This window comes from Rissa tridactyla, chromosome 15 (assembly GCF_028500815.1).
Source record: "Rissa tridactyla isolate bRisTri1 chromosome 15, bRisTri1.patW.cur.20221130, whole genome shotgun sequence".
NCBI classification, from domain to species: domain Eukaryota; kingdom Metazoa; phylum Chordata; class Aves; order Charadriiformes; family Laridae; genus Rissa; species Rissa tridactyla.
The window spans coordinates 8,365,071-8,376,532 of record NC_071480.1 but is presented as its reverse complement, the minus strand read 5'-3'; the positions used below and the strand labels follow the sequence as shown (position 1 = coordinate 8,376,532).

General features: G+C 60.3%; 1 protein-coding gene across 2 annotated transcripts; it reads right to left on the bottom strand.

Moving 5' to 3' along the window:
- Positions 1-769: 769 nt before the first annotated feature.
- On the bottom strand, positions 770-6,756 carry FADS6 (fatty acid desaturase 6). 2 transcript variants are annotated; one of them, XM_054222059.1, is made up of 8 exons: positions 6,531-6,754; positions 6,218-6,278; positions 5,914-6,064; positions 4,974-5,140; positions 4,258-4,438; positions 3,243-3,430; positions 2,474-2,653; positions 770-1,478 (listed from the first exon to the last, which is right to left on the bottom strand). In XM_054222059.1, exons 2-8 carry the CDS (start codon positions 6,272-6,274, stop codon positions 1,329-1,331), a joined length of 1,074 nt encoding a protein of 357 aa, XP_054078034.1. In that variant the 5' UTR covers positions 6,275-6,278; positions 6,531-6,754; the 3' UTR covers positions 770-1,328. The 2 variants fall into 2 exon arrangements, with proteins under 2 accessions (XP_054078034.1, XP_054078033.1); XM_054222058.1 differs by having other exon boundaries at positions 5,914-6,278; positions 6,531-6,756.
- Between the last annotated feature and the right edge of the window lie 4,706 nt (positions 6,757-11,462).

Here is an 11,462-nt window from a genome sequence, read left to right as displayed (position 1 = left end):
CTGCACAGGGACACACCGTGGCCATCCCGGCTCCAGCCCCACGTCACAGTGGCCACACAGGGACCCTTCTCCAGTGGGTCTGAGGATGTCCCCACACTTGGTGAATGAGAACGGGGTACGTGATGCCCCCGGGAGGGCAAACACCACGGGCTGCCCACTGCAACCCTCACCCTGCCATGGGCCAGGACCAGGGCAGAGCATCCCCTGTGCCCTGGGGCACATTTGCCATGTGGAGCCCTCTAAATCCCTGTTGTGGGGCTGGGGGGGGCCCAGCCCAGGTTGGGGGACAGCAGGAATCAGGGAGCGAAACCCCAGGCTCAGAGCAAAGCCCGGGGCCAGCGCTGACTCCCACACTGGTCCCAGCTGGCCCGGTTGCCTTTTCTGTTGCCAGCTCCCCACCGTGACGCTGGGTTGGACTCTGTCATGGGTCTCGCAGGTTTGGGACAGCAGAGTGCCCCAGAAAAGCCAAGGACGGTGTCCCGGAGGGGTTGGAACCGGCCACGTGAGCATCCCACCCACTGGCAGCAGCTCAGCGGGCTGCGCTCCTCCTCCCTAAACAGGGAAAGTCTCCCAAGCCCTGGAGACCTGCCTGCCTCCAGCAGGTGATTCTCCTGCTAAACTCTTGCAATAGCAACGATCGGGTCTGGGGTCACCTCTGGCACCCCAGTGCAGATACCCTACATGGGATGAGGGTCTTTCCCTCAGCCGCCGCGGAATACCAGTACGACTTGCTCCAGCAACAAAACTCCGTAATAAAGAAGATCCACTTCAACGTGTTAAGGCTGAATTTATCAAATCGCTGTTCCTAGAGGGGACTGATTTACCCCAAAGTCAGGCAAAGCGCAGGCAGCAGTGACACAGCCCCCTCCCTCGTGATCCACCCCTTCCCTGAGCCCCCGACCACACTTTTGCAGCCCCATCCTACAGATCCCGGCACCTTTCAGCCGGGAACCGGCTCTGGATGCCCCGGACATGGTGCCGCATCCCCAGCCGCATCCCCCCGGACCTGCTGCAGGGAGGCCCCAGCCAGCAGACGGGGAGTTCCTCTCCCCAAGCGTGAAAGCAGAGTGGATAAAATTAAGCCCTGGCTGGAAATAACTTGGGGGAGGGACACCCCTTTTTCTGTCCCCAGCATTGCACGGCCCAGCTCTCCTCCTGCGGTGGCTCCATGCATCACGATCTAGCCAAAAGCAAGACATCGGGGAGAGACATTTCCTACGCGCTGGCTTCATGGAGGCGTGTGTCCGTCCCCCCGCCATCCTGCTGAAACCGTCCCTGCTGCGAGTGCCCTGTGGGAAACAGCCCCCCCAAGTCCTGGGGCCCCGTCCTCACTGGATGCCCACCAGCTCCGTTATGGGGGGAGCGTGGACCATCAGCTCCTCGTATCTCTGCAGGAAGAGCCGGAGCCTGGAGGCGTAGGTGTCCTCGTTGTACGGCAGCTTCTTCTGCTTCAGGTACTGGGAGACGACGGGTTTGATCTGCAAAAGCAAAGGCAGAGTCACCTCCACGTGGGACGTCCTGGCGTTTGTACAAGGTTCCCAGCCGGAGGCATCGCCGAGCTCCCCACGACGTGCCCAGAAAACCCGTCCCACGTGGGGCTGGAGATGGAGCACCAGCTGTAACACCTTTGCTGTGAAAATTAAGAGCGAGGTGGTTTCCAATTGCAGCAACACGGGGAGCTCACCCTGGCAAAACACCTTTGCAGGGCTCTAGATTAGGAGAGGTGCCTTAACAAGGCTTTAACGAGGGCCAGTCACGCGTGCTCATCACTTGCACCCATGGTTATCCCCACGTGCCGGTACAGCCGGCTCAGCGGGGAGGCTGCCACCAGCTTAATTACCCCTTCCCTGCAACACCCCTTTGTGGGAGGCAGGTCCTACCGGCCCCGCGAGCTCGAGCAAAGGCCGCGACCTGAAACCCCCTGGTGCTCCCGCTCTTGCTATTACTATTACTTAATTTTCCCCCCGGCTTCAGGCTGAAAATAAGCGCAAAATAAGCGCTGAAGGGCAGCGCACGGACCTGCCTTGGGATCCCCTTGAGCTGGGGCAGCGCTCAGAGCCCACGTTTTCAGCACACCCCACACCTCGGAGCAACAAGTAAGGGCACGACCAAAATTATAGGGGGATTTGCCTGGACAACGGCTGCAACGAGCGTCAGACAGCGTGGCACACGAGGTGCTTTCCCAAGGGATGAGTCAGGAGAATCCCAGGCTGCTGGGAGGTTGCTGCAGGCTGGATTCCAGACCGGGAAAGGTGCAGGGAGTAGAAATGAGGGAGAAAAAGGAGCTGGGATGGAGGGAGGTGGGTTAGGGGCTGATGTGAAGCAGCGAGAGGTCTCTAGCATGGGGGGAGCGGCACAGAGAGGTCCGGTGGCAGGGAGAGGAGATGGCTTGCAGCAGCCCAGCGGGGAGATGGACGATCTTGTCCCCGTGTCACCTCCCAACACGCTCGTCCACTCCGTGAGGTTGTCTCACCTTCAGGCACATGTTGTCGGAGAGGCTGGGGAAGAGGTGATGCTCCACGTGGCAGCTGATGAGCGAGTGGCCGAAGGACCAGTCGAGCAGGGCGTTGCGGGGCAGGTTGAGGACGCCCAGGCTCATGAGGTGGATCCGCTTGGGTTTCTGATCGGCCGCGAACATGGGGAGGCCGATGTGCTGCGGGAGAGGGAGGTGGGGACCCTGTGGTACCCGCCACCCCCTCAGACCCTTCCCGGCAGAGCAGAGCATGGCTCCGGCCATGCAAGGGCACGGAGGCGCCAGCCAGGCTGAGCCACATCTTGGGGTTTGGCTGCCAACCCCAGAGCTGGCTTTGTCCCTGAAGTCACTCCATCCTGCGCTCGTCTGTCCATGGAGCCACTGAGGAGCGCCTGGGCTCTGTCCCCCAACCCCCATGCGCTTTGTGCCGCCAGCCTCTGGCGACCCCAGGACCTGCAACACCAACTGCACCTACACCTGCAAACACACCACCCCCCCAGCCCTGCAAGCCACCGCAGGGGACATCACCCTCCATCCTTTCACACCCATCTGCCCTGACGTTCTCCCAGGGCCACCACTCTCCATCCCAGCACAACCAGCCTGACCTCCCCATGACGACATCGGCACCAGGGAGGTGACAGCCAAGGCCGCTTGCCTTTTAAGCTGACACAAGCTCCAGCTGTCAGCATCAGGGCTATGTCACCAGCGCTGGGTGGTGGCTGGCCTATCTCCAGCACCATCGGGACACCTCTGAGCTTCGGGTCTCTACCTGGAATATGTTGACGTGGATGTAGGGATGGGCCAGGAGGGAGCGGGTGAGCAGCATGCAGAGCAGGGCAGACCACGGCGACTGGAAGCCCGAGACGTTGAGAAGCAGCCAGTAATGGCAGTAAAGACCCAGAAACATGCAGCAGAGGGTCCGGAGAGCTGCTTTCCACTCCACGTTCCTCAACAAATCTGCACAAGGAAGAAGAGGCAGCCCATGGGCAAGGTGCTGATGCTTCCCCACCACCGCTGCTCCTGCGGCCAGGCTGCCCGGCACGCTGATAACCCTACAGCCCATCCCATTCCATACCATTCTTCATCTGCCTTTCCCCATCCTCCAGGTTGGCCCAAACCCCCCAGCCCTGCTGACCTGCTGCCCCCTCAGAGGGTCCATCATCATACAGGGGTTTGGCTGCATCTTCACTTCTTACAACTTGCCAAGTCATTGTCTGTGTTTTGGCATTGCCCAACGGACTGGGCTTCTTCAGCCTCTTACCACTTTCTTGGCTCTTCTCCCCAGTCGTTTGCTGGCACCGTTATTTCCCCCGAGTCGCCGCTTTGTCTGCCCGAGCTCATTGTGTCCCGGCCCCCAGAGACCTCCATGCCTCCACCCCATAGTCACCAAATGCACCCCGTGTGATGCTCTGACCCGTCAGAGACCTATGTGTGACACTGAAACCTGCTATGGCCAAGGGTCTGAATTACAGGAGAGCAAATTTGGGGTGCTTCAGGCTCATGATGGCTTTTGCCAGAGCGTTCAACTCTTGACACAACATAGGAAAAAGTGAAGTGTTTTCTGAGCACCAGCAGAACGGAGAGATGCATCAATGCCTTCCCTGGAGCAGATGCAGCATCACCTGCCTCCGCTGCAGCCCTGTGTCATGCCTTAGGCTGGTAGGTAGTTACCATATGTAGTTAGTGCGATGCCTCCAAAGCAGGACCCTTTGGTGGGGTGAAACCCGGACAGTGACGAGCTCACCATACCCAACACCCCGTCCCAAGGCAGTTGGACCACGTACCAAGAGCAACCAGAGGGGTTATGATGGGCACCGCGAGAGGAGCGATGAACATGTAGACGTAGCGGTTCAGGAAAGGAAGCTTCCAGGTGCTGGAGTCCCCCAGGCCGATGACATTGGTGTAGCCATGGTGGATCTTCACATGGTTGTAGGTGGCCTGCTCGGCTGTGAAGGCTGAGCAGAGCTGGGAGGGAAGAAAAAGGAGAGGTGATGCTACAGCCACAGCACCAGGGTTGAGAACTGCTTGGCTTGGGCTCATGGGAGAGGCACCCGGGGGAGATGCTCTGCACCCAGAAAGAAGCACCCAGGGGAGATGTTCTGCACCCCACAGGCTCCAAACCAGTCTGGAAAAGGATTTCTTAAGAGTTAAGCACTGGAAACCATTCCCACCGTTCCCCACAATGCGTTATCCTGCTCTGCAGCCCCGCGGCCAAGGGGATCAACACAAACCCCCACAGCCCAGCACATCACAGGGGCTGTCCCCAATCAGGGGTTCAGCCCCTGCCCCGCTGCCTCTAGGCAAAGCTCCACAAGCAGGGATGTTCCTGGTGCTCCCTGGTGTAGTGTTGCTTTTCATTTAACTCTCCTGCACATGGATCAGGAAGGGTTCGGAGCCATCTTGTTCTCTTGTGGCTGTTCCTGAAGGGCTTAGGGTGCTGTCAAGATGCCGATGGGTCTTCTGTGGGGAGCTGTCACCTGAATCCCCCAGCCACACTCACCTCGATGAAGAAGACGGCCCACACTTTGCCCCAGGACTTGGACTCAGTCAAGGCATTGTGGCTGGCCAGGTGGCTGCCCTTCACGGTCAGGGTGTGATGCACCACGCCGAGGGTGAGGACACCCGCCAGGAAAGGGATGGCCTGGGCTGACCGCAGGCACAGGAACCCTGTGGAGAAACCAGCTGGGCAGGAGCTCGGCCACGCACTCATGTTGCAGCCCTCCTTACCTCCGAGCTGGGCTGGAGGTGTTGCTACACCCAAGCGTGTTAGCTGCTGTCCTAAACCTGTTTTTCAGACGTAGTTACAAGTACTTAAAGTGCCTAAGCTGGGAAGCTTCCCTCCGCACCGCCCTGCGTGGCTGGACCAGCCACGCTCGCCATCGTGCTGAAGGTTTGGGCACTTCCAGCCACGATGGAATGGGTGCTGCTGGTGCCAGGTCCCATCCCGCAGCTCCGATTAGGACCCTGCTGGTGAAGGATATGACCCTGCCAGGATTTCAGCATCCCCCAGAGTTCAAAAGCAAGAGAAGGCACCAGCTGCAGCTTTCCCACCACGGTCCCCTGTGCCCACCTGCACCCACCACGTCTGGGCCACCAGCACCAAAACCACAAGGGTTTCCCTGCTCCATGGCAGGGCACAGATGGGACACGTCGCTCCCCATCCTGCCCTGTGCCCATCTGCCCGGGCACTGTGCCCTCACCCCAGGCTGTACCCTGGGTGCCATTGTCACCTGCTGTCCCAGCGGGGGCAGGGTACCCCATGGCACAGGGTGAAGGGGTTATTGTGGCTTTGTTACAGGCTTAATAGGCTGCTAATAGGTTTCCAGCACAAATGAAGTTGTACCAGCGGTACAAAAGCCGTGAGGAGGAAGCGAGACACACCCCCCCATGCCCCCCCAGAACCCCCAGACACGGTTTGGGGGGGCGCTGAGCCGTGTTACCTGCCGGGAGCAGGAGGAAGCTGCAGGCGAGGATGCTGATGTCCACACCGTGCCGTTCCCACCAGCTGCTGCTCTTCACCACCTTCTGCACCAGCTCCGAGAGCTCGGCCATCAAGGCTTCCTCACGCCGCCCCGGCTCCTGCCCCGCTCGCTGCAGGACCCCCCCGGGGGTCACGTCCCTGTCACCCAGCGCTGGCCCCGGCTCCCAGTCCTCTGCCATCGCCTCCCTCCTGCTGCCGTCGGGAGCTGCTGTACCCCGGGGAGGGGGGTCCCCCGTCCCCCGGGGGTGGGGGGTACCGCTCACCTCGCCGTTGACCTGCCGTCCCCTCCACCTCGCCGGGTCCCCATCCTCCAGCGGCATCTCCCTGCCGAGCAGAGCCCACGCAGGGTTGGGGAGCACCCACAGGGGACACCCCCCCGCCCACCGACAGCACCCCGACCGCTGCGGACAGGCTTCCCCGCTCCCGCTGCCGCCGAAGGACACGGGAAGGGCAGGGGTGGAAAAAAAATAAACAACCCGAGGAGGAGGCGGCCAGCGGAGACAGCGGCAGAGCCACCCGGCCTCCCTCCCCGGGGACGCCCCGGCCAGCCCCCGGCCACCGCAGCCCCCTACTCACGCCGGCCCCGCCGCGGCGCCTCTCCCCACGCCGGCCCTTTCGGGGCGGGCGGCCAGCCCGTGCGACACCGCACGCCGGTGCCGAGCAGCAGCGATTTGGAGAAGGGAGGAGCGGGGGAGGACGGGGAGGAGGGCGAATGCAGATTAGCGATGGCAATAATCCGCCTCGGCGGCCCGTTTCGGGGGGCGGCCATCGCGGCGGGGCCGCGGGGAGGACGCTCGGCCAAGGGCACGGGGAGGCGAGGGCGGGCGGAGGAGGGAAGGAGCCGAAAATAAAAGATGGAGAGAGGCAGTGGAAACGCTGGAGGAGAAGGAGCTGAGTGCCAGAAATAGCTCCGAGAAACCCAAGCGGAACGCAGAGGACAGGGATAGGGTTTCGCTTCTGCCGAGGAGAGGGAGCAAATATTGCCTATCTCGCCAGGGAGCCGTTTTGGGGAGAAAACCGGCCTTTTCCAGAGCAAGGAGCGGGCCGTGGGAAGGAAGGGCCAGTGCATGGCTGCGCATCTGCCTGCGCCTGCCTGTCTGCTCAGCACCCTCCTCCCTGCTGTGGAGGGGGACATTGAGCCCAGGGACACCCACAGGGGACCTGGTCACCCCCAATCTCTGCCCAGCAGCCATCGCACCCGGCCCTGACTCCCCCGCACACTGTCCCTTCTCTCTCCTGGCCTGTTTTCAGGAATTTCCCAAGAATTTCCTCCCTTTTCCGTCGCTGCCTCATGACTAATCACCCACACACAGCACACGCACCCTGAAAGCTTTGGGGATGCCCGTGCACAGACTGGCACTTCCTGAGCCCCATTTCTTTACCCAGAAAGGCTAAAAACACATCACTTCTTGCTGGGGCGCGGAATTTCTTCTTGATTTATTATTCCTCCTAACCAGAACCCGAATCAGCTCAACTGATCCACCAAAGCCTTGATGAACACCGACATCTAGCAAGTCCACAGGCAAGGCAGGTTTGCTATACCCATCACTGGGGTGCCCAAACTGGGACAGGCTCAGCACCTCTAGTAACAGCACATCACTGCAGCAAGCCACAGGAAAGCAAACCTCATGCCCAGGTTGCACCAAGCCCCAGGGAATTGTCACCGTACCCTGGGAAAAAAATTAATAAAAAATAGAAACAAAAAAATCACACCTACTGCAAAAGGGGCAGAGCTGAGGGTGTGTTAGAGACCTGCTGAGGTTTCATTTCTGGTGTAAGAGCTTGTATTATGAAAGATCATTTCCAGAGCCAGGGACACTAACGAATCAAAGCGGCATCCGAAGCCCAGCAAGCTGCAGCCAGGTGGGTGATTCATTCCGATAGGCAGCGTGGCTTTCATCACCCGCTCGTTAGCGAGGGAAGCCCGCGGCCGGGGAGAGCACCCATGGGTGCTGCGGGGCTGGGGGGAGGTGGGTGTCGGACCCAAAGGGAGCCGGGCTGAGTGGGTCCGGTCCTGAACGACGCCTGTTACTTTCATCACCCCTAGGACGTCACCACGAGGGACGGTGACAAAGCCCTGCGCCAACGGTGCCAGGCTGCTGCTCGGTGTGGCCAAAGGTGAGTGGTGGCGGAGCTGCCATTGCACAAGGGCAGAACGGGGCAGAACTGGTTATGTGGCAGCAGCCGAGGAGGAGGAGGAGGTGGGGATCAGCCCCACATCCAAGACCAACATGAGCCATCAGGATCCCACCGCAGCCAGTGGCAAGCGTGCCGGTGCGCACGGGCAGAGGCAGGCATGTGGCATCACTCGGTCCCATGCCACCGCTGGGACCAGGGACAGCTGGGAAAAGAGAAGAAATTGTGGGCTGAAAACAACACGGGAGAGGCTGAGTTTTGGCTTCTGGGGAAAAGCAACAAACCCATAAAAGCCTCCTGCTTCGAGCTGCAGCAAAGGTGGGATTTGCGATGCCCATGGAGGAGCAGCAGCCGTAAGGAGAGTCTGCAAAGCCATAAGGAGGGACGGAAAATTCAGGCTTGTAGCCCTAAATCTGCTTCTTTGCTGCCTTGCAGAGCTCCATTTTTGAAATGAACTTTTAAACCCCGATTTACATCTGATTTTCCACCACGCGCAGGCCAAGCCGTGCAAACCTACTGACCCCACTAAGATTTCAGGGATGAAAGCAAATGCTGACTCGGCCCTTGCACCGTGGATGCAAACACCTCCAATTTAGCAGGAAAAACACATTAAAGACTCAGAAATCCTTCGGTGCAGCAGAGCAGCTGGAGGGATCAGCATAATCCCCGGAGCAGTGAGCTCTTGCTGCCAACACCGCATCCGTCCCTCTCCCCGGTCAGCGCAGGGGTCCCACGGGCAGCCCCCGCTGCCCTGCAGGCAGCCGCCAGCCCCGAGGGAGCCCCCAGGATCAGACCCCCAACACTGCCCTTGTCCGACCACCAGCCCCTCTGCCCCCAGGACCGAGACCTGGAAAAAAACCTGGAAAGGCCAGACCTGGACCCCAGCAGGATCCTCCCACGTCACTGCTCCCAAATGAGGGGAAAAATGGGACATTTCAGAATGGGCACACATGCCAGGCTGGCAGGACACAGCAGCCACAACTGCTACCCATTGACCCCCCCGGGTTCCCCCAGCCCATGGGGCAGAGCCCACTGCAGCCCCTAAAGGGGCCATTTCCAGCCCCAAACCCAGGAGCGGTTCGACAGCCCCTACGGCCACCCATCCTCCAGACCCTCCTCCTCCTCCTCCTCCTCCAGGAGAGGAAGGACCAGGCTGCAGTGGGGCACCATCAGCACCTCTGCAGCCAGACACCCCAAAACAGCCATTCCTCCTTCCCCTGGTGCTGCTGGGGCAGCAGAGATTCGCTTTTTTAACACCTGGGTTTGGGTGGGGTTCCCCCCCCCACTTTCAGGCCAAGCACATTTGGGTAATTAACTTATTGAGAGACTAATTACCACCATCCCCTTCCCAGCAGGGAGAGCTTAAGCACCATCCTCTTTTCATTTTGGGTTCTGGCAGAGCCACGGGGTCCTCAAGGAGGAGAAATTGGTGGGGTTTAACACCTCACCCCAACCCTCTCCCTGAGCCCGACGGCCGAGCGAGGAGCTCCATCTGCAGGCAGAGCCCTGCCTCCATCACCCCCGAAAACAGCTCCGTCACCCCCAGATTCAGGCCTTGGCAGAAGGGTGCTTGGCACATCTGTGGCCAAGCAGTTCCCGTGCCCACTGCCAGACCGGGGACTTGGCCCAGGCCCTGCTCGCCCACCCACCCACACTGGGGGTGCCCCACGGCCAGCCGGGGCACCCCAAACTCTCCATCCCTGGCGCTGTGGGGTGAAGAAAGAGCGAAGGACAAGCTCGGGAGCCTCGGGGCAGGCACCAGAGGGAGTCACAGCTCTGCATAACTGCTGCTCTCGCTGTCGTTTTGCCAAAAGCTCGGGATGTTTAGCCCCAGGCTGGTGGGCTCCCAAAAAACATCACCCAGCCTGATCCACAAAGCCAGGGCAAGGAGCTCTCGATGGGTGCTGGGGGTGGCACAGACACCCAGCCCCGGCCCATGGGGTGCAACGTCCCCTCCCAGGGACCAAGACCCCGGGTGCAGCTGCAGCTTCTCCCTGGGGTCCCCTTGCCATGAGGGGTGTCTGTGCCCATCATGGTGGTGCCAGGCTGGGACAGAGCTGGTGCGGGCAGCAAGATGCCGGATCCAGCCGGGGCCGTTTGGTAGCCCACGTGTTCCCAGCCCCGCCAGGACGTGGCAAGGCCATGCTTTTAACCTTGAGTAAATACCCAGCCCGGGACGTCTCACTGTTTGCAGGGCACAAACAAGCCACTTCAGGTGATGGAAAACTTCCCGCTCGTGCTCAGCAGCTCCGGGAAGAAACTGGATCCCAGTGCTGGCTAATCTGGCTGATCTGTTTGCACCGGCTGGCGTGGCACAGACCGGCCGGTGGCGAGACGGGGCAGGCAAAGCCACTCTGCCCCGTCCCGGGTCATGCTCAGGCTGCCGGAGAGGCACCACGGTCGGAGGCTGATGGTCTCATCCAGGCTCTGTGTTGGTCCAATGCCGCCTCGTGCTGCCCTGGCACCTCAGGAGGAAAGCGGCTGAATGGCAGAGCCCCACAAAAGGCATTGCCCAGCCAGAAATCGGGTGCAAGCCCCACACCCCCAGTGTCATTCACACCATCTTTGCATTGCTGCCATATCTTCCTCATCCCTGTTTGACCCCCTGACGGGTGCTGGGGTGTCACCCACTGGGGATTGCCCTGCTAAACCTCAATAATGTTCACCCCATGGTAAGAAGAGCTGGAATTTATCTCCCAGCAGCAGCCAGGTATGGAGAAGTCACCTTAGCTCCTCCATGCCGCGAGATTTAGGGGCCACGTGGTGCAGCAGGTCCTGAGCCCTCCTGGCTCTGTGGTCAGGACGGTGGTCCTCCATGTCCTGGCCAGACCAGGGTGCTGCTGTGCCGCAAGGATGGACCATGAGCATCCCCCGCCTGCAGAGCGGGGATGGACCCATGGGACTGCCTGTGCAGAGCAGGAGGCTCTCCTTGCGTGAGGTCAGACACATGCCTGGCATCAGCTACCCCACAGAGGGAACACAGCCCTCTCCCTTCTCCCCTTTTCAGTAGCCATCTGCAAACATCAGAATGCTGAAGCCCAGGGACAAGCCCCGGGTGTAAGTCCCTGCCATCCCCAGGCTGCAGGGCTGGGTGAGACCCACAGCTGCAGCTGGTGCAGGAGATTTATTCAAAGCCAATTGCACGTGAAAACCAGCACAAAACCCAGCCCTGAGCCCTTGGACATCCCTGCTCAGGGCTCAGAGTCACAGAACCAAAACCCACCCCTGCCCATGAGCACCCCAAATTCCCCCAGGGATTCACTGTGTATCCACCATGAGCCCTTTCAGCCACTGCCACCAGAATATCCCGATACTGTATCCAGAACGTGTTTTCAGTTTTATATATCAGCAGTGAATAAAGCAGTTGTCATC

What these genes read in the sequence shown, in the direction of transcription:
- FADS6 (XM_054222058.1), bottom strand. Translation starts at nt 6,274, where the DNA reads ATGCCGCTGGAGGATGGGGACCCGGCGAGGTGGAGGGGACGGCAGGTC. An exon ending in CTTCCTCCTGCTCCCGGCAG is followed by an intron (nt 5,141 to 5,913) that starts GTAACACGGCTC and finishes GTTTCTCCACAG; the next exon opens with GGTTCCTGTGCCTGCGGTCA. An exon ending in GGGCCGTCTTCTTCATCGAG is followed by an intron (nt 4,439 to 4,973) that starts GTGAGTGTGGCT and finishes CTTCCCTCCCAG; the next exon opens with CTCTGCTCAGCCTTCACAGC.